This window comes from Strigops habroptila, chromosome 3, assembly GCF_004027225.2.
Source record: "Strigops habroptila isolate Jane chromosome 3, bStrHab1.2.pri, whole genome shotgun sequence".
NCBI classification, from domain to species: domain Eukaryota; kingdom Metazoa; phylum Chordata; class Aves; order Psittaciformes; family Psittacidae; genus Strigops; species Strigops habroptila.
The window spans coordinates 19603580-19631572 of NC_044279.2; the positions used below are offsets into that span (position 1 = coordinate 19603580).

Sequence of the window (27993 nt, forward strand, 5' to 3'; positions counted from 1 at the left end):
CCTGTGACGGCTACACAGATCAGGTCGAAGCATCCTTCCCGAAGCGCCCCTGCAGACGGTGGCTGCAAATACAGCAAAACAACGCCCAAAAACAAACCTAAGTGTGCATTAGACCCCAAATACACATCAAGGTGGGTGTTTCAAAACCAAGTACGCATAATGCAGGCTACAATCCTGAGAAGGTGAGAGCTGTGCTCGGAGCAGCAGCATGCCCACGCCACAGCGCGTATGCAGGCCGCTCCTGGGGGCCTCGGCCAGGGGAGGCTGCCGGCACCTCCTTAAGAAGGGGTCCCGCCGCCCGCCAGCCCCCGCTGCGAGAACGGGAACGGCCGCTCCGCCCGCGGGCTCCCGAGGAAGGCGCTGCCGGCCCGACACAGGCCCCGGCAGTCCCTCGGGGCCTGCGGTGTCGCAGGAACCCCCAGGACGGCGCCGCCGCCGCCCCCCTCAGCCGCCCCAGAAACGAAGCGGGCGGAGCGAACAGCCGCCACGGCCGCGCCTGTGCGGAGAACGCTCGCGTCTCACCCCGGCCCCACCGCGGGGGGCGCAGCAGGACACCCGGCTACCCGCGACCGCCCCGGGCCAGGCACGGAGCCACCGCCCCCTCGCGCCGCGGCCCCGGGGCAGCCATTTTGCGGGCCGCCGCCGGATGACATGTTGTGCGTCGTGCGTGCTGCCGCTCGTTGGCACCGCCCCCCGCGCCCGGCGCCTGCGCAGCGCGCTGCGCGTTGGACCGAGCCGGGGCAGGCTGCTCAGCGCCGCGGCGACGGCGGCGGCCGCAGACAAAGCGACCGGCTAATGAATGGGACGGTCCTGCCCGGCCCTTCCTTTTAACTCCTTCGGGCCCGGCCGGGCGGCGGCGACCTCCGGCTTCCCCTGTGGCGGTCGCCCGGGGAGGTGAGTGGCACCGTTCCGGCACCGGGAAGGGGCCGGGCAGGGCGGTCTGGCTCGCCCTCCTCCGATCCCCGCCGCCCCCTTCTCACCCGCCACCGCTAGGTGCTGCCTCAGCGGCGCTGGTGCCTGCGCGGCCGTGGCCCCGCGCCCCAGGCCCGGCGGTGCCCCGTCCCGCCCGGGAGCGCCCGCAGGACAGCGCCGCCAGGCCGGGGAGGGGGCGTGTGGCGGCGGGGCGGTGCAGGAAGCTGGGGACTAGGCCCGCGGTGCTGGCTCCATTGTCTGCGAGGCCCCGGGAGGGGGTCCGGCCGGCCCGACGGGCGGGGGTCGCCGGTCCCTGGGGACTCGGTGCTGGCCCAGACCGCCCGGCAGGCTCTGCTGTCCCCCACCCAGCAGGGGTGCCCGCCGAGCCACCGGCGGCGCCCCGAGCCCGCCCGGTATTGTGCACGGCGCGGGCCGGGCCGGCGAGACCCGCCGGGGCTCCGTGCCCGCTCCCACCTGGCGGGAGCAGTGACCATGTGGCCGCTGCCACCCCGAGCGGAGGTGGCCCGGGCAGCCCTGGGGGGGCAGAGTTCGCTGCCCCCCGCAGCGGGCGGCCAGGGCTCCGCGCAGGGCACACGATGCGGGCCGAGGTGCGCGGGGAGCGGCGGGCGGGCGGGTTCCTCGGGCACAGGCTGGCTAGTCGAGCGCCGGGGCTGAAAAGCCAAGGGAGGTCTAAAAAGCGTTTCCTCCTGAGAACGCGGAACACGAGGGGGGCAGGCGGCTAACGCTGCATCCCTTCTTGCGTGGGGTGATATGCCCAGCCCCGTCCCTCTTGGGCTGAGTTACTCAGGAAAGTTGCTTGTGGAAAAACTGCAGAATTTAACATTTGCGTACTGCTTGTCTTGTTTTCTGCTTGGGATACGGTATTTTGCTGAAAAATGTCTTCTGTAACTTCTAGATCCCCACTGAGACAGCTGCTGATGGTAGAGGCTGGCTGCGTTATAATGCTGGTTTTCAGAGAGTGTCCAATACACTTAAAGTTGCCTGCTGCACGTATGGTCTGCTAAAAGTGTGAAAACATATATTAATGCATTGGAACGTAAAAGGCCTCGTTTGCATTAGTGGTGACTCCACTTACACTGCTAAGTCTAGAAGTGTTTGGCTTTGCAGTGTAGAAAAAAGTCCTCTTTCCCCAATCTTTCTCCGTAGTGCTTATGTGTTAGAAGCAGCCATGTCTTGTTTCTGGGGGGTATCTTTGAGAGATTTCACAAACTCAGCATAAGCTGTCATGTTATGCCTGTAATGCCAAGCAGAGAAAGTCTTTCAAGCCCCCATAACATAAGCATACTTCTCGGTGTTGTCTGTATGGCCCACTATGTATGTGCACGTGTTCTGCTTTTCAAGAGGGTGAGTACAGTTATTTTCTTCTAAAGGTTATCTTCAGAAATGCAGTGTTTCACTTCAGGCATGGATGTGCGCCCTTGGGAGGATGTTCTTGGAGTACATGCTGGGGGTAGTGAAGTGTGGAAGACCTATCAACTGACCCTAAGATACCATGCTGCTGCTGGAAAGCCTGTATTTCTACAAGTGCTGGGCAGGGGCATCCCAGTTATTATTTAGTGTGGAGATCGGTGGAGTCCAAAAAAATCTTGCATCTCTTCACTGTATATTAAAAGCAGTAGAAATTCTTTTGTGGACACTTAGAAATCTGAGTGCTGTCTGATAGGTTTAAGACCAACAGGCAATGTGCAGAAAGCTTTAATTTGGCAGGATGTCTCTACTTCGGTACTTGTGTTGCTGGTATCTTCCAACTTGAAAAGATGTTTAAAAACTTACTCTGTAGAAGTTCTCCAGAGTGGACAGATAACACGAATTGACTGAGGATGAGTAAAACGAAAGATCTAAACTACGCATCTCAGAGAAAAGTTTTCTAAACATTTGTACTTTTGAATAACCGTAACTCTTATAGTGTTACTCTATATACAGTAAAACTGTGACAGTACAGCATCCTCAATGATAATGTGAAAGGCAAAGTGGAAGGTTAGGTGATGAGCTTACAGTAGTGCTTACTTTCTTTTTGTTACCTTGTCTGCTATGGCCTCTCCCTCTGTTTGGTGTTTCCACCTGTCCTGGCTCGTTTTAAACCTAGACTGCAAATGTCCTGAGCGAGAACTGTGTTTGCAGAGCGGCTTGTGTCACAGGGTCTTGGGTGGTTACTGCAGAGGGGGTCTGCTTCTGTACACATGATACATCACTAACGCTTATAACAGGTCCTTTGGAAATACAGGAGGGCAACTGAATTTCACATGTTTGTTTAAAATTGTCTATACACATGCAGTAGAGTATCTTCTGTCAATGATATGTAACAACTAGGTATTACAGAAGGAAGTCCTGAAAAACTCTTTAAGTCATAGGAAATAGCTACTGGTTGGTGTGGCCTTTGAGCCTATTATATCATCTTCTTCTCCCCTTTTTCTTGGAATTTGTTCTCTTCTAATTTTTAGAACCCTAAATACAATAATTTCTTAGAGGGCTTTTTTTTTTTTGTGGCTCTGAGAAAGTTTGAGCTGAAGAATGCAGATGTTGTATCTCCCAACACCTTACTGCGTTTTACTGCCATTCGCAGTGAAGACTCTGTATGAGAGGATTTTGTAAATCCTGTCTTTTGAATGCTCACTTTTAATTTGTAGGATTTCTCATCTTCAAAATGAGTGTATTATGCTGTAATGTACAGTTAAAATACTCTCTGTAGAGTACTACTCTCTGTAGTTAGGTGTGATGATACATGTATATTAGTTTAGATTTAGATAGAAAAGAGTATTATAGAAGGCTGAGTTGGAGATTTTGCACAATGTAGATCATCATGTTTCACTTACCTGCATGACTGATGTTTTTTTATTAAGTAGGGAAAATCCATGTATTTTAGTAGTATTGACATAAATTCATGTCATTTACATAATGTTATCTGTTCTAGTGTACGCTTTCAAAGCAGGTTGCACAGAAAGCTGTTCTCTTGCATGTGGCAGATGTGCATTGTTTTCTGTACAACTTCAGCTGTTTGTTTTGCATTTGTTACTGGCATCATCAATATCTGTCCATTCACAACTATGGGGTTGTTTGATTTCAACCAAATATGAAAAAATTGAATAGTTTCTGTGGCCTAAAGATAGTTTTCATGTGAAATTTAGGGTTTAAAAGCACACACAAAAAGTAAGAACAACTGAAGCTTTTATTGTTTCCCCCCCACAGTGGAGGAACTTTTATCCTAAATTAGTGTGATACATAGTTTAACCATGTAGTATTGTTGTGGGGTTTCTTTTGGAGAGGGAGGTTTTTGGGGTTTTGGGTTTGGTGGTTTTTTTTTGTTTTTTTTTTTTGTGGTTTTTTTTTGTTTGGGTGTTTTTGGTTTTTTTGTTTTTTGGGGTTTTTTTTGTGAGACAGAGCATAATACGTTGTTAAAGCACAGGAAATATTTTAAGGCCCTTATTTTCATTCAGGCGTGATAACTCAGAACAAATTGTTAATTTTCTTATATTGAACAACGTACTCGAAAGTGAAGTATTGATCTTTCCTATAACCTGTGTAAGACTGTTTTTCCATGGATATTGACATAAGAAATATTACAGTACCATCATAATCTTTATTTAAACTTATAAAGACTTATAAAGCAGACTCATAAACTTATAAAGCAACCTGTGTGCTCTGTTTAGCTATTACTGCACACTTGCCTCCCTTCCGTTTCTTGCCTCTTTCCCTTCCCCCTTTGCTTTGTAATGACATGTAGGGTTGGACGATCCCTCTTCCGAGGGTTATAGGGTTACCAGTTCACTGTTATAGCTGTCTGAGAGCTTGTTGGATTTTCTTTTTCTGTTTTCTTTGTTTTTGAGTCTGCTGGTTTACATTCACTAGGGTTGTACAGATTTATTTTCGTTTGGTGTGTTAGAGTAATTTTTTCACTGAGCGCTCAGATTCTCTGTATGTTTAATACAAAAGGCAGTTCTGGAATTCAGAAATCAATAGCTTGAAAATTTTGCCTGAAAATAGGCTTGGTTTAGCAGCTGTGACATATTTTAGCAATACGCTCTTGCGATTCTGTACAAAATGTATGGAAAAAGGAATTTAAGATTAATAATATATTTGTCTCATATGGCGGTGATCAAAGAATTTGTTCCAGTTTTGCCCCAAATAGGTTAATTTAAGTAGCATTTCAGTAATTATGCTGCTTACCTGTTGCTGTAATTTTGTATGCTATTTTTTGAATCAATATTTGCCTCTAAAGAAAATTAGCTCAGATCCAGCTAAAATGACTTCTTCTTTTTTATTCTTCTCACTAAAATAAACAGTCAAGAAAATACAAACATTAATTTGAATTGAATGAGATGTTTGGCCCAGCTTGAAACTCTTTTCTAGTCAACTTTAACAAATGAAAGAATGGGAAAATGGGAATGGAAGGGTTGTGGGGTTTTGAGGCATTTATCCTTTGGGGAGGATAAATGCATTATTTGTACTCTACCTTGCTTGTAGTCTGGTGGCTCTGGCACTTGCAAGGAATGTGGGAGAGCCAGGTTCACTTCCCTGCTTTGCCCGAGGAGCTGAATCCAGATCTCGGGAGAGTTCCCTAACTGCTCCTGCTGAGAACTCTGTATCGGGTGGGTCTCTGTCTCCTTGGCTTCTCGTATACATTATTTAAATGTTTGGTGTAGAAGGGATGGCTGAAGTGTCTCATCTTAACAGTCAAAGCAGCCAGCTGCACAGCTCTGGAGATGTTTCCACTTGCTTAAGAGAGAGTATGGAAGTATTTTGAAGTGAAAATGTCAGTACAAGAGACGTATAATTCATTCCATAATGCATGGTGAGCCAGCAGTCAGGACTTTCCACCCTCTGAGAGGTGCTCTCTTTCTCAAGGGAAAAAAGCGTGTATATGTGTGTGTGCATCTTATATATATCAGTCACCATCTTGCAATCCGAGTAAGAGCAATAAGCACTGACTGCTGAGGAGAATGCTTTGCTGATTTAATCTCTGTTGATGCCTGAGCCATATGAAGTTTAGAAAAGAGGCCAGAGCAGCATCCTGACCACTAAGCACTGCAGAGTCCAGCATTTTCTGCAGTCAGATTTGGAGTCAAAGTTCGCTTTCCGGATTTTCTAAGATGGCAAAAAGATTTCTTGGTTGGTGGGGTTTTTTTTTAGACTACTGGGGCAGTGAGACAGCTGCTGCCTCTGCACAGTGACACTCGTGTCTGTGTAATGGTCAGTGGGACTGAAAACGCAAGACTCCAAAAATATATCCTGTGATAGACTGTTTTGGTCTGTTTTGTGGCTAAGTCACAGATAAGTCAACTTATCTGACCTAATATGCTCCATTTGCAATCGTTCCGTTCTCATACGTGAAGAATGATAATCTTGTGTTGATCCAATGCTATTGCGTGTTGATTAATACGCATGCTAGGTGCAGTATGTAAGCAGTACGTTGAGCTAATGAAGAGGTGTAACTAGCTGCCAGATGAATCCTGTGGTGCACTGAAAGGTGTCGGCAAGCTCCTTTGAGATCTCGTAGGTATAGTATACATATGTATACTAGTATAGGCTTGGTTTCATTCGTCATGGGAGGTAGTCGTCCCTGAGCATAAAAAAAAATGGAGCAGTGCCAAGACAAGTACAAAAATTTGACTTTGAAATCCTTTTAGTACTCGTTGGGGGATGGGGAATCTGTGTTTATGTGTTTTTGCTCGGGACTTCTAGAATTTTACATGTCCATTTTTTCTTGATTATTTCAGTTATGAAGGCTAGGGATTTTGGAAAAGGTGAGAGCTAGTCATGCAAGTGCAACTTCTGGAGCTGTCACCTAAAAAGAAACTCAGGACGTCCTATGACTTGCCACTGTGACAGTTATCAAGACTAAGAAAATATATTAAAAGGAATTACTTTCTTCTTTTCCTTAGATACAATCATCATCAATAAGTTTGAGTAGCAAGTATTTAACCTCAAATGAAGCCGCCTGCATGCAGTGGAACAGATGTGTAAGTTTTTTTGTTTGGGGTTTTGTTTTGTTTTTCTCAATAAACTAGTGGGCAGCTTGTTTGTTTTTGGATCTTGTCTTGTTATTAATTTAGAGTAAGCCAGTAGATAAGGGTAATGAATAATTTTATGCCTGTGCATTGAGTTGGATGGAGTTTAATAATTTAGGAGGAGGTTATTGTGAGTGCCTGAGACTTAAAAATTAAGTTTGGGAGCCTGCGTATCTTTACAGTGTTATGGTAATGGTAACTAGTTTATGATTTATAGGTGCCTCTTACTCTGTGCTAACAGCTGGCATATATTTCTCCTTACCCTGCAGTTTACCTCTTAAAAAGGGGGAAGTAGTTTACATGCTACATTCATCCTATACTCAGATTACACTCATCTTACTCAGATTTTCGTGTTGTCACTGATAAAGTAAATTTTAATATTTTCTTCTAGGGTTTTGTCTGAAACATTTTTTTTTTTTCCTTTATGTATTCAGTTTGAGCTATTGAGTATAGATATTTTGGAAGCCTGAGATTCCTGACTAAGGTGCAGTAGAAAAAGTTGTTCATATGCAGATCAGCATTTACATGTAGATTTACAATAAATGTCATGTTTTATAGTGTTTCAGAGCTTTCTGTTCATTTTTTTTTCTCCCCTCCCTAGATGAAATAGTTCAATTTTAAGCTGCCTAGATTATTGGTTAACGTACATGTTGGCAACAGATGGACAAAATGTTTAGGATAAGTAAAATGTTGAGCTAGGAAGTCTTGGTGGGGTGATAGAATCATAGAATAGTTTGACTTGTAAGGCATCTTCAAAGCTCATCTAGTCCGACCGCCCTGCAATGAGCAGGGGCATCTTCAACTAGACCAGGTTGGTCAGAGCCACATCCTGCTTGGCCTTGTATGTCTCCTTGGATGGTGCATCCACCGCCTCTCTTGGCAACTTGTTCCAGTGTTTCACCACCCTCATTGTAAAAAAATTTTCCTTATATCTAGTCTGAATCTCCCCTCTTTTAGTTTAAAACCATCACCCCTCGTCCTACCACAACAGGCCATGCTGAAAAGTTTCACCCCATCTTTCTTATAAGCCCCTTTTAAGTACTGAAAGGCCACAGTAAAGTCTGCCTGGAGCCTTCTCTTCTCCAGGCTGAACAACCCCAGCTCTCTCAGCCTTTCCTTATAAGACTGGCCTCCATAGGAAAAGAAGAATAAAAATACGATTCAGATTCATTTCTTGAAGGAAAGTTTTCCTGGGTGACACATACAGAAGGTGTGGGGGATTTTATTACATACCAAATCTGCTTGTGGATCGTTCTTCATCAGAGTCTAAGCAAAAATGAACTGCTCGTTCTTTCCAAGTCTGTGGCATAGCCAAAGAGCAGGAACAAGTAATTGTCATTTGGAGCAGTCTTTTCAGTCGCTTCTAGACCACTGTAAAGAAATCTGATAAAAGGGACAATGTTGCTTTTGCTACAATATCCAAAAGCTCATTTTCATGTATTTAATGCTGAATTCTAGTATACTCATCTTGAGGTCACTATGCTTCGCACCATTTCATTACATGATGTCAAGCGCTGTAGCATTTTATAGTGCCTTTCTAATGTGACTTTCAAGGTTAAAAGCTTTCAATCAAAATATCCGCTTTAGTACTACTTGTCTACTGAAAATGAGTGTCTGGTCTTGGTACTTCAAGAACTATTTATTGAATTGTAATCCCAGATGAAATAACTGTTAACTGCAAGTTCAGTTGTTCTGATAGATAATAAAATCTGTAAGTGGTTAGTGTCAAAGACATTAAATGCCAATAAGAGCTCCGACAGAAAAGTGTATACATTTCACCTGTTTTTTGTCATATTCATGTGCTTCATTGAAATTCAGGTTGTAAGCACTCTGGAATAGAACTTAGATAATTTTAGCCAGCCTAAAAAATGCATTTATAGAACATATTTCTAATTCTTTGTGACTATTATTTTTTTTAATTGTTTTGTTAAGGTGTTACAGAAGACTGCCACTTTTACATGTTTCTTTTGGAAAATGTGAAATGCGAGGAATATGTAAAATACATACTATTTTAAGTGATCTCATACTATTTCTTGCTGGGGCATTTTTCCTTCACGGCATGGTAGTTAAAGACTGACTTTGTTTTTCCTATGTTTCAGTGTATCAATATGCAATATGTGATGCGTTCACATACAGATTGCACCGTGCAGTGTAGAATTCATAGAATCATAGAATAGTTTGTATTAGAAGGGACCTTCAAAGCTCATCTAGTCCAATCCCCCTGCAATGAGCAGGGACATATTCACCTACATCAGGTTGCGCAGAAAGAAGCATGTCCAGCCTGGCCTTGAATGTCTCCATTATTGCATACGAACTCGTGGAGTCGAGTACTGCAGCCCAGAGAGCTGGCATTTTGCAGACATTCCTTCTGTCCATGATGCTGTCTTCATTTGTGATTAAGAAGGCACTCTTTTGAGAATGGGTACCCTAAGAATGGGTACCTATATGGGGCTGGAGTCTCCTGAGAACAAAGATGGGAATATTCTGCTGTCCAGATTCTGTTATCTTCTCTGTTAAAATTTTAAGTTTTGGTAGGTCAGAAATTTACAAGTCTACATCCTTTATCATCCACTTTAAAAATTAACGTCTTCCAGTGCATATGGTATACAGTAGCTTTTATGTGCAGTTTAGATGGTTGAAGAAAATCTAGTTCCTGATTAAAGGGATCTGGTAGTGTTAGACATGCCATGAGGAGGTGGAAGAGGAAAGAGCAGTGTGGAAACTGCTTTCTGTTTATAACTCCCACCCAACTACTGGCTCCCACCTCTTGTGAGCTTTTCTTATTTAGCATTTGGGACCACAAATCCTTGCTAAAATGGCATAGATAATGGCAGCCATATCATATTTTCTATTTTTACTCTCTGGTTCCCCTTCTTTCTTTAGCAGTAAAGGTGGGAATGTGATATGCTAATAACTGTGGGAGCATATCTGCAGATGGGGGGGGGAAAGGGGAACCAACCAGAAGACAGCAGGGTAATACTCATGAGAGGTTTTCACTTGTTGTGACTTGGATTAGTAGCTGCTGAAATGGTAGGAAGAATGGGTCACCGTTCAGAGAGCCAAAGTGTGCAGACCACGCTGGTGGCAAGATTTTTGCTTTTGGCACTGGGAAACGGGAGGAATGGAGGTTCTGTTCTTTTCATTTTCCAGTGATTTGAGTTGTCTTCTGTGGCTTACTGCGCTGTGGGGAGACCATAATCCATTTATGAGAGGAAATACAGTGATCCTTATAAAGAACAGGGAGATTCCTGATCCTTCTCTTTTCTCTAAGTATTTTTATTTATTTTCCTTTTTTTATACCTGACAAAATATTAGGTTAATTGAAATAAAGATTTTGGCTTCTGTAAAGTAATAGAAATCAAGCAAATGGGAACAGCAAGAGTTAGCCTTTTCTTTACCTTGTACTAAAAATATTGTGGATCCTGCTCCGAATAAAATGCCTGTGTAACCTTATTCTGTAAAGTGTATTTAAATTACATGTTGCATTACATGAATTAAAACTCATGAACTACACTGGTTAGAATAGGTACTAGAAAAAGCTTTATTCTTAATTAAAATTCTTGGTGTATTTTTAGTTAGCTCCTTGAACAAAACCTTATTTGCTCAAATTAAAATCTGCGTCTATGGCAGCAGGATGGTTCTCTTATAAACCATTTCTTTTGTGAGAAGATGACCCAGCTATTTGTTCGCCAGGGACAGGAATGTCTCTTTGTACTTCCTGCTAATGTTCAGTGGGGTGCTAGCGGAAACAATGTCAGCTTTCCTGTGTCAGCTGGGTCTTTGCTTCAGAGTCCCACCTTGCCTTGAAGGCAAAGAGAGTATGTCCCTAAAAGATGTTGAGGGGGAGAAGACCCCTTGTCATAGAGGTTGGGGACAGGCTGGTTGACAAGTGAATGGGGAGATCTGTACACTCACTTCTCCCTCTCCCCCATTTATGAATAGGAATGCTTGTTTTGAGAGGGACAGAGCTGAGGTCCATTGTTTTTTAAACCAAGATATTGGGTGAAAATTTCAGATGCTCCTGATGAACATACCAAGTGACAAAAAATACTAGAAAGGGGCATAAGAAGTTCACCTCTACCATGGGCATGATCATTTATGCCTGTGTGTGATATGGAAGCTTGGCATTAAAGTTACCTAGCTACCTGATTGTTTTTGCTGCAGTTTTTGTGCTTGTTGTCAAGATGAAACTAAGTATTTCTGAAGTCTGTAAAAATTATCTTGGATGGTATTGTGAATATTATTTTCTGTTATATTTAATATATTTAGTGAAAATATGGTCTTTTCCTTGCTTCAAGTAAAATCTAGCCATATTTCTTCAAATGAGGAAGAAAAAATACCTGGTACAGAGAAGAAACTGATTTACATGGAGAATCATTTGCAGTTGAGGTTATCTTCTGGCTTCAATATTTGTGACAAAAGAACAATTAAGCTTCACTGTAAAAAGTCACTTTGAAACATTTAAACTACTGTTTATCCTCTTGAAAATATTATTTGGTCTTTTCAGGGACTATGAACTGCATTTGCTTTCTAGCCTACCTTTATGTGCACAAGCATTACAGTATACATAAGCATAGTCCTATGTCATATCACATGTATATGACCATGATACATGTAAATCATGGGAAACCTCTCCATAGCACAAGTGAAACTGACGACATGTAATTAACCGTCGTCAATATGAATACAGAATTGGATTAATGGGTATCTATGAAGAATTTTTAAAACAGACCTCTTCAGACTTGATCTGGTTAGTATCGAAATAGACACTAATATATGATAGTCTTGGCAGTTCAACAGGTATTGTTCAATTTTTCTTTTTTTCTTTATTTTAGAAAAATTATAGTTGAAACAGGTCAGTATAATACTCCATTCTGTAAAGGACCCCTTTTACATTTTGTGAGGTTTATGCTTATGTCGGTGTTTTCAGCAAGAGTTCCAGGAAGACTTACTGTACACAAGACATGGCGTGCCTTTCTTTAACTGCATTTTCATTCTTCATCATCTTACCTATTCAGCTTTGTAACCTTCAGCTTTCTCCTTCATAGGTGTCTAATTTTTAACTGTTTGAAATCATCCTTAAAAGTTGTATGTTTTCACCCCCACTGAGTTTAAAGATAGACATTTAAAATAAACAAAGCCAAACCCACTAAAATGTTTGTTGTCTAGTCTATCGCAAGCTAAGAAGGTGGACTCATCAGGGAAAGAATCTTCCTGTCTTAATCCTGTTCCATTTACATTACTGAGCTGTAAACTGGAAGAGCAGTGTAGTGGGCTAGGGAGAGGAATTGATCACTTGACAAAAGAAACATCAGAGGAGCTTTGCTTTCAATTTTCTGATGCTTTTCTGAAAGCAGGCTGCTGTGCTCTAGCAACATGGAGTAAATGTTTTGTGTTTCATTCTTTCAGAACATACCTGTTGTTACTGTGTTTTTGTCTGTGTGTTGTTTCCTGTTCCATGGTAATACCAATGCATCTTCCCTACTCTGTTCTTATTTTCTGCATTTTACCCTCATGTTGTGTTACTGCAACCTTCATGCATCTCCCCTCAGCCCCAAATTGTACAGCATGAGATGCTACAAGCAGCTTTGATGTCCTGCACTAAAAATGCTATACGCCAAACAATACATGCTTCAGCTGTTTGTAAAAATCTACATTTTTTTCTGAAGAAAACCACCTTATCTCTTGTAACATTAAGAACTATCCCATTGTATTAGTATATCATATTTGTTTGTCAGAAATTTTAAATTATAAAAATACCAAAATAAAAGTATTACCTCCTGTAGCTTTCTCTTGGAGCAATATTGAATTGATGTGTAAGACGTAGGGAAAATCCTGTTCAAAGTTTGATGAAATTGTTGCTTAAAACATCAGCAGTTTAACTAATGACACGTCTGACATTTGTTAAGTGTGAACAGTAGCACAGAAACATATCCTGCAAGTATTGCTTCAGCAGTATCATACCAGATAATGAGAAGAAGCTTCAACACTTAAGAGGCAATTTGGATCCTAGTCAAATGTTGACATAATTTATATAATGTGACAGATCTGCTTTTTATGAGTGATCTCTTGGTAACAGCTGGGGCAGAAATGAGTGACGCTGTTTTGGCTGAGTTGATCTTTTCGTTGTTGTTTTAGCTTTGCATTTTTATTCTACTTTTAAGATAAATGCTGTTTGAAATTGTGTGGAATGGGGATTTCTTTGCTATGGGCTTTGTAGTGTATAACAGTGCTGCTTAAGCCTAGGTGGTGGAGGATGGTGCTTCAAATAGATACATGCTTAGTAAATTGTCAAATAAATTGTGAAGACTGATTTCTCCAGAAATAAGCTTGAGTTTTGACTCCCTACTCTATATCAGACACCTGCTTTATTCTTAAACATGCTGAGCAATCAGCCTGTATCACTGAGGTCTGATGAAACATTTGGGCACTGGGCATGTTTAGCAAATCTGATTGGACACTACATAGGGATGGCAGAACTAAATGTCAGCCAGATGTGAATAATCCACATGCTAGCACAAATGTCTTTATAGCATATTTCAAAAATAACAAATATGAAATGTATTTAAAAATTATCTTAATCTTTTAAGGAAGTTTTATGGTTGGGGATTATACTGGTGTAAAAGCTGAATTAAGAACCAGATCCTCTTTAAAAAACAAACAAACAAAAACAAACAAAACCCTCCCCAAACCCCAAAATATTAAGTTTTAAAATGAAATCTTACTTCATTTCTGCTTTGTGTGTATTTCAAAGTATTTTTTAATGATGCTAATCCATAAATCATGCTGTTTCTCAGAAGTTTTGCCATTGTTATGAATTATTTTCACTCCTTTTACACATCGGTTTAAGAACCAGTGTAGTTTTGTGCAGGGGGACCTGGTGCGCACGCTGTCTTCCGTACACCATGATATAGATGATACAGGGTTTGAGATGAAGGTATTTGTACAAAGGTGAGGCTTTCAGTTCTTGAATCTTTCCTGAGGTTTCAGGGATTACCTAAAAATGATTAATAAACAGAGACTTTTGATGTTTACAGCAGCAAGAGGAGAAAACAGATGTACAAAATAACCTGGCTTTTAAGAGTAAGAGGCCAAGTTTTGAGTTTGAGGAGTTTGAGTTTCTGTGTGCTGGTTAGATTTTAACTCGACACTGTCCCTTTAACAACAGTCTAAACCTGAGCTGTGTTGTTGATTGTTATCTTCCTACATCATTGTTAAGTTAGTGGTGGTGGGGGACCTAGAAGACAGAAAAATCCAGAAACCCCTAAACCAAGGAAATACAATTTGGCACTAGCAGCTCTATTTTACTGCCTAGTATAAAGTAGTCCATGTTCACAGTAAAATTATTTGATGTTTTGAGGGACAGGAGGCAAGAAAGGGGGAAAGATTTACATTTAGCTGGAAATGTTTTTTAACTTTTCAGTCTCTACTTTAGCTAAATTCCTGCATTTGCAATTAGGATTGAGTGCCCAGAGTGATTACAGTTATGGCTATAATACTCATCTCTCCACACCTTGATTTTTCTGTCTGGAATGACTGATTTAGGCCCCAGCTCACACCACACACTGAGTTTTTCAGCAACATGAAGAGGCATGAATGATCTTTATACTTGGATATATTGGAGGTCTCTGTGTCATGTCCTGACAGGTCGCATACGCGCACCAGGGAGCTCACATACCATTCTTGGAGGGCTCTCATTCTTCCTGCTTTGTCTCCCAAGCCTCTGAGCACGTACCTTTGTCCCATCACTTTCCAAAGCATGTTTTCATTCCTTCCTTATGCGTTACTCTGGATATGTTATTTTCTCTTTGGAATTTTTCCTGACTTCTCTTCAGGGATGAGGGAGTTGAGGGCATCACCTGCCCTGCCAGGATGCTGCCACATTTCTTCCAGCACCTGAAGCCCAGCAGTTGTGGTACCCTTGAGAGCTGCCTGGTTCCTGCCTTCCAGCCTGTCAGAGGTCCCGCATGTGGCATCCTGCTTGTCTGGCCACACATCTGTGAAATGCTCCAGCCTTGGAGGAAATAATCCCCTCCATTTTTCTTTTCTTCCCACCACCAGCCCCTGTCTGAGAGCTGAATTGTCTTTTCTTGTTTACACAAACATAAAATCTGTTCATGGATGTTCCTTGTTTGTAAACCAGGATTTTTCTAAATGTTTGTCTCACTCCAAAATCAAATCTGAAAAATAATTGTAGAAGCATCTTTTTCATTCTGCAAGTGTTTCAGGAGCACTTAGGAGCCTTAGTGAGGGTAAGACCTTGGATAAGACACATAGTGAGATGACCCTGCAGAACTAATGGCAGAATAGGTAGAACAAAAACAAAAGATGAAAGATAAAATATTACAGCTCTTCTAATTGGGACGGGGTCATGGAGGGGGAAATTTAGACTTCTGTACAACCAGTAGCTTGTGACAGAAGAGCTAAACGTAGACACTATTTTGCAGCCAGTATTAAAAAAGGTTGTGTTTCTGTTACTTCTATATATTGCTTTTTTAAGCTAGACGAGGGAAGAAAGCATACTAAATAATTGAAATTTTAAATAAAAATACTTTGTTTCTAACATCAGGACTTTTTTCTGCAGTAAAAGAGAGTACTTGTAAAAGTAATAGTTTGTCTTTTTTCCCCCTGTGTATGTGCTTTTACGTATTTTGTGTGAAGTACACAAATTCCTATAAACTTCAACTTTTTCATATAAAATGAATAAAAACGTTTAATATTACTTGTCCTAATTCTTACATTCGATTCCTGTCATCGAGGAGCAGTGTACAGTATTGGTGGTGCTGCCTTCATACTTTACTTTTTGGGAGTTTTGTTTTGGTTTTGGTTTTTTGTCCAGATGAAGCATTTGGGGTTGTGGACATGAGAGGGTATTTTGCAAGTTGGAGAGAATACGTTTGTAAAACCACAGCAGTTAGTGGTTAATATAAGATCTGCCTTCTAGGTGACTGGAAAAGTAATGCAATACTAAAGGTGGCTTTACCTTCCTCTTCTTTTCTCTCCTGTTGGTTGTCTACATGCGCTAGGTCGTGCTTACACACCCGTGCAGAGTCCTGCGAGCTTCAGTGAGACCCAAGTGTAGGACCAGAGTGTGACTAACATGATAATTGTGCAGACTCTTCTAATACCACATTTTAATGCTCACTCTCTTTCAAACTTCTGCTGTTCTTTATGGGTGAACTGGTATTTTGTTAGAGGAAATTTCTATAGAGAAAAATGTTACTGTTTCTTAGTTTTCCTTCTTAGAAGGATTTGTAACTCTGTAAAGAGGTGAGGTTCATCTAGGCTGTACATTTATGAAAGTATGTCCTCCTTATTCCTTGTATTTCTTTCTTCTAGGGATTTTTCTTTTTACTTTGTGTTTTTAATGATGCCTGTACATTTCAAAAAATAAAAAGGATTAGCACGATTTATTCTATAACTGATGTCTGCTTGTGCAAGTTGTTTTTAATGTGCTTTTATGGACCTCCTGCACTCAGAATCTGTCACTACTCTTGATTTTTTTTCTTCTACAAGGTAGGAAATAGTTTTGCTTTCACTTCGTCTCCAGATTTTGCATCTTTCTCGAAACAAGTACTCTTGCATTTTGCAGGTGTGTGTGTTTTTATTTACGCTATATGCACTTGTATAATAATTTAAAGGTTTTTGCGGTTTAAACTACTTTTTCTAGACCATTATTTGCCCTATGATTCTGTACTATCATCAAGTCTATTATTATTATTGCCAGACTACTCAACCTAAAATTGTTTAAAGTTTACGGGCCACTATCTGCTTTACAAACAATTAATCTGTTCATGGCTCAGTGTTCTTGCATACTTCTCTGTGTGTTTATGTCTGTCTCTGTGATCCCAAGACACTAGTGTTTCTCTTTATTTTACCCCCTTCCTTCAGCAGTGATTTCTCCTGGTCATGGCAGTCCGCTGTGGCACTCTTCGCATCAGTGACATTCTCCTGACATCTCTTGTCAACCACCACACACTTTCAGTAATCCCATTTTGAATGGAAAATCCTATAAAATGTTTCTGCTGGTTTCTTACCACAGCAAACCACTGGCTGTCTACAGCCACTCAGGAGCTAATAGAATAGCAGGTTTGGGTAGGTAGTTGTTCTCTAGTTCCATTTATTTTCTTTGAAGATTTTTGTTGCAAGGTGACTCTTCATTCTCTTTGTTTCACTGCTTGTCTGTATCTAACTGAGGAGATTTCAAAGGCATAAATAATTGTAGTTTTGAGCTAACTGCCTGTAGCCTTTTGTACCTTTGAAGACACTTCCCATCTCATTGAATAGCCTCTTTGTTTAGCAGTAGTCTTTAACTTCGAGTAGCTTGTGTGCCATGGTAAATAAGTTATGTAAAGGTGGTTATAACCAAATCCATACTTTGTTCTAGATTACTGTAACATTTTAAAATAGGATGGAGTGTTCTGGCTTTTTGTTGTGTTTGTTTGTCTGTTTCAAACAGATTGACTCTTACATAGAGTTGGCATGGGAGGGCATGATGAAAAACACGTCTATTTTTCTAACTCTGAGCACTTTGGGGACTGTATTCTAAAAAACATTCTGGTTTGAGCCCTCAGAGGTGTTTGAAGGGAGGGAGCTTGACTTAATTTTACAGTATGATGTAGTAACAACACTCAAAGCAGTAGAGATCATGCTTAGAAGTTTGGGGGGGGAGGATGGGGGACACGACAGGACACGGGACATGACAAAATCACCTGCCAAATCTTGTAAGGGGGCATCCAACTTTGAGGATTTCCCAGGAAGTGATCTGTCAGCCCCCACAAGTCTCCGCTGAGAATCTCAGTTATTCTACATTCCTAGAAGGCAGCAACAATGCCCAAAAAAATATGTACTCTGTAGCCAGAGACCTGTAACAACCATAAAGTGGACAAGATGTAATTAGTGTTTTCTTCTTTTAAACTCAGTCATGAGTTACACATGAAGTAGTGTAACTGGCCATAGGATATATTCTTAATGATCAGAGAGACGGAATGCCTCTCCTATGAGGGAAGGCTGAGAGAGCTGGGGTTGTTCAGCCTGGAGAGGAGAAGACTTCGGGGAGACCTGATTGCAGCCTTTCAGTATTTAAAAGGGGCTTATGGAAAGATGGTGGGAGACTTTTTAGCAGGGCCTGTTGCAATAGGATGAGGGGTGATGGTTTTAAAGTAAAAGAGGGGAGATTCAGGCTGGATGTGAGGAAAAAATTCTTTACAATGAGGGTGGTGGAACACTGGCACAGGTTGCCCAGAGAGGTGGTGGATGTGCCATCCCTGGAGACATTCAAGGCCAGGCTGGATGTGGTTCTGAGCAATCTGATCTAGGTGAAGATGTCCCTGCTCATTGCAGAGGCTTGGACTAGATGAGCTTGGAAGGTCCCTTCTAATCCATACTATTCTATATGATTCCATAAGCACTCTGTAACACCGCTAATAGCATAACCCTCCTAAGAGCATGGAATCATTTTATGTCACAGCTAAGAGCAGATATAGAAATAAGACATAGCTGCAAAGGGAGATTATGTTTAATTGCACAAATAGGAGACAGAAAAATATATGAATCAATTAAAGTAGTAAAATCTGCAAGCAAAACAAAGGATAAAGAAAAAGCAGGAAAGATTTCTGGTGGAACAAGAACAGTTTATGGTCCTAAAGAAAAGAAGGTAGGTAATGTCAGGAGCAGATGAGGTTGCTTCCCACACCCTTTTTTGGTGGAGGAGATAATGCGCATTGAAACCACCAACAGCAGCAAGGAGATATAGAGAAGAAAGAAGTCTACCTCCAAGGTTCCTGCTCCGGAGTCCAAACAGCTGCTTCACCTTTTCACCTCAACTTCGGCAACTAAGACCATCAAGGACCATAGCCATCAGTATTTAACTAATGGCATCAGCTCGGTGATATTGTGTGCTCAAAGCTAATCTAGGAAAAGATGATTAGAGCATAACTGTTTGACTATGTAGTGATAATGGCTGATAACGATTCAGAACTTAACCATTGGCAATGTGTACTGTTAATGAATGTCGATCCAGTTAAGTGTTGTTAAGAAGTTTGAAACTGGTCTCATTTGTCAGGTTTCCAAATCTTCCCATCACAGCTTCCTTATGCTTAGCTATGTTAAGCAGTAAGTGCAGGCACAAGTGAAGCATCTGCATGGATTTTTCTGTTAAAAGGCTAGAACTGATTTTGCATAGAGAAGAAATTGCAGGAATTACAGGATAGAGATGTGATTACCTGTTTTGGGGAAAAGAAATTGTGCACAACTTTATCCGAACCTGATGCCAGTGGATACATGCATGTATTTTGTGTGAATCTAGCTAGGAATCTGTCATGTGCTTACTGTAACTTGGCACTTACATGCATAATTTATGTACTGTAAGCTCTGCATGGAGTCACTTGCTTGTGAGCCTTTATTCTGTGATCCTAAGTCACAACAGCTTATTATATATTCTTGCTTTTCCTGTTTGCAGTACAAGCTCCAAAATCACAAATTAGATCAAAATAAAGTTGAAAAAAAATATTTCTATTGAAAATGTTGATTATCTTACACTTTCTTGCTTGTCCCAGATGCACATGCTTCCATTTCAGTACGTGTGTGATCACTAACTTGCATTTCATTCAGTTTTATACTGAGTGATGTAAATTTAGTCTCTGCTGTCAGAGTTCTTAGGTGTGATATCAGAAACCTGGGGAAAGTACAGCATAGTGGTTAAATTTTTTTCCTTTTCTTCAAGCCTCCCCCTTCATTACAGCTGATGTTCTTATGCTCAACCTTCATATCTTTTGGTGTCTGAAAATACCTTTTTTTTTTTTGTTTGTTTGTTTGTTTGTTTTTCTGAGAGGGAGAAAGGCAGAGCACAAATGCTAAAACTTTCACAGAAAGAGGACCGGAGTTACTGCCCTCCTCTTAGAAGTTCTGACTGTTCCATCTCCCTTGTCTTAAATAGTTGCAATAAGCTGATTGCACCTCCTTCCCCTGCACTGGAAATGAAAGTTATTGCTATGATAGGCTTTCCAAAAATCTGAAATCCACAGAAAATAAGTGTTTATGATCGCTTTCATAAACAGACCTCAGAGAAATAGCAATTAAAATAGGTTACAATGCTAATATGGCACTGATCTTGAAAGAGGGGAAATGGCTCTGTGCATACAACTTAGACTTTTTTGTGTGTGTCTTGTAGCTATGGCTAATTTTGCCTTTTGCCTGTTGAAATTCTTCTTATCTTTTGAGTAACATGAAAATTGTGTGAAAAGTTCTTAAAAAAACCTGTTTCAGATGAGTGTTTTGTCTTCAGCTAGAGCGAAAGCCGTAAAAGCCAGTGCGCACTGATTGGAGTGCACAGTGTAGCATCACCTGTGTGGTCAAAACATGTTTGTTATCTTGAATGAAGGTACCAGCAACTACATGAATGACACAAGAGAATAAGTGAGAAGGAGTTCGGCAAAATTTATGATTCTGATAGAACTGTAGTAAAAAAAGTGGCTGACAAATGCAGACAGCGTCTTCTGGGGGAGGAGGTGTCTGGTTTTTGAGCCTGTTGTTGCCTGTGATGTATATGCAACTATAGTTCAAAAACCTACTCTTTGTACAGGAATTGTTCATGAGAGAAACCTTTACCCATGAGGGACACAAGCTGTCTTGGTGTAAATGGGCCTTCTAGCATAACCCTTGGGTAGGTGAGGAGCTTGAGCTGGCAGTGCTGCACTAGGCAACAGCATATGCAGCTGTTTGTATCTTTGCTTCAAGTGATGTTGTTGTGCTCTTGGGAGACGTCAGTGCATATATGGCATATGCATAGCCAAGATTAAGCATTTCAGGGCTTAATCTTGAAACTCCAAAAGTAGCCTTTTTCTGTAGCATGGTGTTGTCTGTGAGTATTATGGCACGAATATAACCATGTGAGACTATAGTCAGAGGAAGATCGATAAATGTGACACCACTGGACACCCTTACAGAGGTTTCTTGTAAAATGCTGTAGTTTTAAGTGTACAGGAGTATAATTTAACATCTGGGTTTAAGTACATATTTCTGTAGTAACATGATTGAATGCCTGCTTGTCTTTATATACATCTGTAGATAGATACCTATATAGTATATATTTGTGTATCTGTATATGTATTTGTATGTATGATTATGCAGTTGTTGAATTGGCGTGTAGGATGAGGCGTATGTATGTCCAAGCAAATACAAAAATGATGCTTGGACTCTAGATTTTGTCAAAGCTGAACCAGAGCTCTGTGTGTAGATGTGTATTTGCCCACAATAAATGTATTGAGTAAAATTTGAGGGTTTTCTTTTTTCAATAGGACATTGGATTATTTTTATATCAAAGAAAAAAAAACCTACAGAATATTTAGTGCATGTTTTTAGTTCACCTTTACTGTAGTTATTTGAAGTGTGTTAATCAACTTTGTTTTCTGATTTTTTTATTTCTAGATGGTGCAAAAGAATTGCAGTTGCCCAATCAAGATGAACAGAATGGCTTCCTTCAACAAGAAAATAGAACATTCATTTTTTAGGATTATGTCTACAACATGAAGCATTTAACAGTAGCTGTCTTTGAGAACATTCATCTATGACCTGAAATGTCCTGATCCTGGGGGAAAAAAAGATTCCATTAATTAAGTCTATAATTTTAAAATGCAGTTTTATGTCTAATCATATTTGCTTACACACAACACGGATACGGAATTCACAAACCAGAGGTTATTTTACCGCATACACACATTTGTGTTTGTGCATTCAGTATACAGGATACATCATTTGAATCAAATTTTAAATAATCTTTTAAGTTATCTGTATTTATTGCTAAATGAAGACTTGGCAAGAAGAATTTGTCATTCACAGACAAGAGTAAAGCAGGTTTCCCCAGAATGGATGGTAATTTTGTACTGGGTAAAATCAATAACTTAAAAGTAGAGCAAGAAGAAGACAGCATTAACTGTACTCTAGAAAGAATGGATATAAAGACAGAACAAGATGATTTCAAACATGTGGACAGCAGTGATGAACAGGAGGACAAAGAGAAGAACTTCATAACCAACAACCCTGGCAAATATTTATCTACAGAAAATGAGGATGATTACGGATCTCTTTTTTCTCAGTATAGTAGTACGCTGTATGATGTAGCAATGGAAGCTGTGACACAAAGCCTCCTTTCTAGCAGAAACATAAACTCCAGAAAAAAATCACCTGCTTGGAACCATTTTTTTATATCTCCTAGAGATAGCACTAAAGCAATATGTATGTACTGTATGAAAGAATTTAGCAGGGGTAAGAATGAGAAGGACCTGAGTACAAGTTGTCTCATGAGACATGTGAGGAGAGCCCATCCCACCGTACTAATTCAAGAAAATGGAAGTATGCCAGGTATCTCCTCCTTTTCTTCATCTACGTTGTTACTAGCACCTCAGCCTGCAGATGTTGGAGATCTGAGTTCTATGTTATCCCCCATAAAACTGGTCAAGAAAATGGCTTCTAAAATACCATCTCCAGATCGAATAATTGAGGAATCTGTTTCTATTGTTTCTACTGAGGAAATACCAGATCTTTCAGTTTCTGAGAAGTGCAGCAAAGAAGAAGTCATGGTTGGGTCGTCTCCACAACTACCCAACAACCAGTATGATGACACTGTAGAGAATGTAGCAGAAAAAGCTGTTGTAATTCCAAAGAGCACATCAGGTTCCAGGAGGAGATCTGCTGTCTGGAAACACTTTTATTTGTCACCTCTAGATAATTCTAAAGCTGTTTGCATCCACTGCATGAATGAGTTCAGTAGAGGGAAAAATGGAAAAGACCTGGGAACGAGTTGTTTAATAAGACACATGTGGAGAGCCCATCGTTCCATTGTCCTGCAAGAGAACGGGGGTGGTACCAGCATACCACCTCTCTATACTGCACCTCCAACTCTGTTGCCTTCTTTACTACCCTCAGATAGTGATCTGAATTCTATGTCATCTTCTCCTGGAAAACTAATGAAAGAATCAACTTCTGTTTCCTCTTCTCCAGACAGAATCTCTGAGGAGATCCATACTAATCTCTCTTCTGGAGATGCTCTAGTGGAAGACTCAATGCTGTCATCTTCTGATGATATAGGTGAAGTCTCCTTTGTTTCCTCTCCTGAGAAACAGTGTGAGGGATTAGGTCCACTAATATTTGAACCTACTGCTGTATTTCAGCAAAATAAAAGGATTATGAAGAGGCTTAAATCAGAAGTTTGGCACCACTTTTCATTATCGCCTGCAGACAGTTTAAAAGCAGTATGTAGATACTGCAGTTGTATGATAAGTCGTGGTAAGAAAGGAGATGTGGGCACAAGCTGCCTGATGAGACATCTATATAGACGCCATCCCGATGTAATTAGAAACCAAAAGAGCTTTCTTGACGTGAGCTTGGCAAATTCTCCTTATGCCACTTTGGCTTCTGCAGAATGTTCATCCTCAAAGTTGACTGACTTGCCTACAATAGTTACACACGATAATCAAATTATATTTCCTGTTAATAGTAAGAAGACCTCAAAACTGTGGAATCACTTTTCAATTTGTTCTGCAGATTCAACAAAAGTAGTATGCATGCACTGTGGACGTACAATAAGTAGGGGGAAAAAGCCAACGAATCTAGGCACGAGTTGCCTTCTAAGACATTTGCAGCGGTTTCATAACAATGTTTTGAAAACTGATGTCTCGGAGACAGTATTGTCCTCATCGACGGATAATCACATGCCACTGAGCACAGAATTGCTAGGGTCTTCAAATTTTGATGAAACCAATGACAAGTTTTGTGACTCTCACCCAGTTGCCAAAAAAATCACAAGTCTTGTAGCTGAAATGATTGCACTTGACCTTCAGCCATATTCTTTTGTAGACAACATTGGCTTTAACAGGCTGCTTGAATATTTGCAACCTCAGTATTCTTTACCTTCTCCATCTTACTTTTCTAGGACAGCAATTCCAGATATGTATGATAATGTAAAACAAATAATTATTTCTCATCTTAAAGAAGCTGAAAGTGGAGTGATCCATTTTACATCTGGAATATGGATGAGCAACCAAACACGAGAATATCTAACTCTGACAGCTCACTGGGTAACATTTGAGTCTTCATTTCGACCACAGTGTGAGGATTTCCATTGTTCAGCCCTATTAAATGTGTCACAGATCGATTGCGATTACAATGGAATCAGTATTCAAAAGCAGTTAGAGTACTGGTGGGAAACATGGATTACTTCCATTGGCTTGCAGATTGGGATTACTGTTACTGATAATCAGAGCATAGAGAAAACTTTAAATGAAGGTGATCATTCAAGTGTACAATGTTTTAGTCACACTGTTAATGTCATTGTAAATGAGGCTATTAAAAGCCAGAGAATGGTTCAGAATTTGCTTAGTATTGCAAGAAAGATCTGTGAACGCGTCCATCGGTCAGCAAAAGCAAAGGAGAAGTTAGCTGAGTTGCAGAAAGAGTATGAGTTGCCTCAGCATCAGCTAATACAAGATGTCCCATCAAAGTGGAATACATCATTTCATATGCTTGAACGTCTTATCGAACAGAAAAGAGCAATTGATGAAATGTCAATAGAGTGCAGCTTTCGGGAGCTGATAAGTTGTGATCAGTGGGAAGTCATGCAGTCGGTGTGTCATGCTCTCAAACCTTTCGAAGCTGCAAGCAGGGAGATGAGTACACACATGTCTACTCTAAGCCAAGTGATTCCAATGATTCATATACTTAACAGGAAAATAGAAATGCTATTTGAGGAAACAATGGGCATAGATACTATGCTAAAATCCTTGAAAGAAGCTATGGTGAGTAGATTGTCCTCCACGCTTCATGATCCAAGGTACATTTTTGCTACACTTCTGGATCCCCGGTATAAAACATCCTTATTCACAGAAGAGGAGGCTGAACAATACAAACAAGACTTAATCAGGGAGCTGGAAATAATGAGTTCTACCTCAGATGATGATAAACCTGTTTCCAATGGATGCGATTCAGGTTCACCATCTACAAATTCATATGGGGAAGATAATCTTTGGTCACTCATGGGTGACATGAAGAAAACAAAAGACCTGAAAGAGAGAGCAAAGTTACCAGAGGAAATGGTGCTTTCTTACTTGGAGGAGGAAGTGCTTGAGCATAACTGTGATCCTCTAACTTACTGGAACTTTAAGAAGTCATCTTGGCCAGTACTGTCAAAATTGGCTGTCAGGTTCTTGGGTTGTCCACCAAGCATTGTTCCTTCAGAGAGATTGTTCAGTACATCCAATGAAAGCAACAACTTTAGTCAGTCAAGGTTAATGATTGAACACTTTGAAAAGCTTATCTTTTTGAAAGTGAATCTTCCTTTAATATACTTCCAGTATTGAAACTAATGAACAAACTGCTAGACTAAATCTTGTTGCTCACTGGATATTAACTATCTATAACTCGGATTTTTAAATTGCTCCAATGGGGCCATGTATGACATCTAATCAGTGACTGTAATTCCAAATTTTAGTTTCATTTTTTTTAGCTTTCGATATGTCTACATGTGCCTTATTCATAGTACTTCAGGCCAGATATTGTATATATGTTTTTTAAAAGTTCACACTAGAGATAGCCCGTCTTGTCAAATTATACAAAATTATGTAGGTTTTAATCCATAATTGTAAATGAACTTTAAAAAAGCTCAGTCATTTGTTTTAATAGAATGGAGGAAAAAAAAAAAAAAAGAAAAGGAAAAAGAAAAAAAAAAAAGATGTACACAGTTCTATTCTGTAGTTTTTTATTCAATTATTATGTAAAAAACCAGGTACTGTATTTTAGTTGAACATTGCTTTAATTGCAACGAAACAGCTTTTGTAGTTGTCAGAAGAAAGCTGTACACAAAAGATGGGGTTCAAGCTGTCTTTTTATCATGTGATGTTCCTAACTGCAAGCCCTAAAGTATTTAAAGGATTAAGAAGATCTATTGAGGAACATGTGTTTACAGGAGACTATTGACTTAATATCTGAAAATAAATCTTAAATTTGAGCTTATATGGAATGTCAGTTTTACAGCAGTCGGTAGTAAAACTTCCCATTCTGGGTTCTCCTGTTCAGGTTTTACATTTTAATTAAACTACAGAAATACTCTGGGTATTTATAAAAGTCCTTTGGAAGTCTTATCAAAGTTTGTGAATTAATGCTTGTTATTTAATGCCATGTACAAAAAAAGGCAAGAAACTTACCATGAAGACTCTAGTGTCATTCTAAAGCCTTTTCTAATCTTTAGTGCATTGAAATTATAAGGTTCCCTATTGTAAAAATTGAGCCCTTACTCCTACGTAATTTCAGTTGTGTAGAACAGCCTGTCGTAAAGCTCCTAGTACAGAAATAAAGGATCTTCTGATTTTCAGTAATAGCCTTATGGATATGGTGCACTGCTTAGAATTTTATGTAGTAGGGTTGATTCTTAACTGTTGGTGTCCATCAGGCAAATGGGATACAGATTTCAAGACGGAAAAAAATAGCCAGCATTTTAATTTGAAAGGAACGTTCTCCATGGTTTAACTCTAGAAAGATTAATCTTCTCATTTCAGTTTTCATTCAATACTTTTTGGGAAACAAGTCATCATTTGCCTATGACCTTTTAGAAAAGTTGTAGCTTTGTTAAAATACTGTACCTATGCCTAATCTAATTTTGCATTTACTATGTTTTAGTGTATTTATAAATGGTGAACTCAGTTTCTGAAATTAAACATTTTATTTGCAATTTTCTAGTGGTAGTCAACACTGCCTTTTATTTCCAGATGGATTTAAGACAACACTTGAATAAAAATTAATTGATACAGTTGTAATTGTCATAAATATACCGCAGATCTATGTCTATGTGACAAGACTGGTTTTCCGTTTAGCTCTTTGGACTTAAGCCTGGATTCTGGTTCTTTTCACTCAAGCTATTCAACCTCAGGGAGATGTGTTGAAATCTGTTCCATGTGGCTTTGGTTTCCACATGCCATTTCTCTAAATATTTTATGGTTTCAGGTATTTCAATTGTTATTCCATCAGTTATGTTTACACCTGTACTATTTAAGTAAATTATTATACAGTGTACTTGGGAAAAACTAATATTGCATTTTGTCTCCAGTATTTTAAAAGGTAACTTTCAATTCTATCAGCAGTCAGCATTTCTGTGTTCTTCTGGGGTTAAATGAGAACAGCACATGTGGGGGTTTTCTCTGCAGTAATAAAACAATTTGTTCTAGTTTATGTATAGTTGGAAGTAGGTGAGTTTGAAGCAGCTTATTGAGACACATGTTTAAATGGTTGCTGGTTAATTATTATCTCAATTTTTTCCCTACATTTTAACTGCGAATATAAGCTTGACCTTTGTAAAGGAGATGTTTGATCCCCTCAAACCAGTAGAGAGGGGGGGAGATGATGAGGAATTTGGTTTTGTTTTTCTTTTTGAACAAGTGATACAATTTTCCCTCAAGGCTGGAATGAAAATATGGCCTTTGGCTTAATGCACTGTAGAGCCACAGCATCCCAGCAAGAGTGCTGCAGCCAGCCAGCTTACCTTAGAATCCCAGTTCTCTGGAAACAAGTCTCTTGGCTCCTCTGACGGCAGCCTTTGCTGTAGCTCCTGCGGAAAGCTGTAGTGATGGCACTTTGTAGCCCCCAGTTTGCATCTTATTCGTATGGGTATGTAATTGCATAGTCGTGCTTTTTGTCAAAACTTTTCCCGAGAGCACAAAAACTAGTCATGATTTTTAAAAGTAAAATTTTAAAATTAAATTTAGTCTGCTTTATTTGTACCTGCAGTTTGATTTTGGTTTTGAAAGGCTCAGTTCTTAAGATCACGCTGTTTCAGTGTCAGCTTGGGTAAGAATTAATAATAGGCTTCTGTTAGAATTTTTTAAAAGGTAAAGCCCCAAAGGCTTTAAAATAGAAACACACAATTCTTAAAAAGCTTAAATAAAAACAGGAGAGACTGAAAACACGAAGTTGCTGTTTTCAGTTGTAAGCCTTGATCCTTACATGGGAGTTATAGAGCATTTCCACCTCCAGTTCAGGCACTGCTGCCTTTGAGGAAACAATGACTTCC

The 27993-nt window shown here is 40.2% G+C and overlaps 1 protein-coding gene across 3 annotated transcripts; it reads left to right on the forward strand.

Moving 5' to 3' along the window:
- Positions 1-695: 695 nt before the first annotated feature.
- On the forward strand, positions 696-26663 carry ZBED4 (zinc finger BED-type containing 4). Of its 3 annotated transcripts, none has more exons than XM_030480881.1 (3): positions 716-894; positions 6813-6890; positions 21366-26663. In XM_030480881.1, the coding sequence occupies exon 3, from the start codon at positions 21803-21805 to the stop codon at positions 25289-25291; it is 3489 nt and encodes a 1162-aa protein (XP_030336741.1). In that variant the 5' UTR covers positions 716-894; positions 6813-6890; positions 21366-21802; the 3' UTR covers positions 25292-26663. The 3 variants fall into 3 exon arrangements, with proteins under 3 accessions (XP_030336743.1, XP_030336741.1, XP_030336742.1); XM_030480882.1 differs by lacking the exon at positions 716-894 and adding an exon at positions 4934-5519; XM_030480883.1 differs by lacking the exon at positions 6813-6890 and having other exon boundaries at positions 696-894.
- Positions 26664-27993: the final 1330 nt, after the last annotated feature.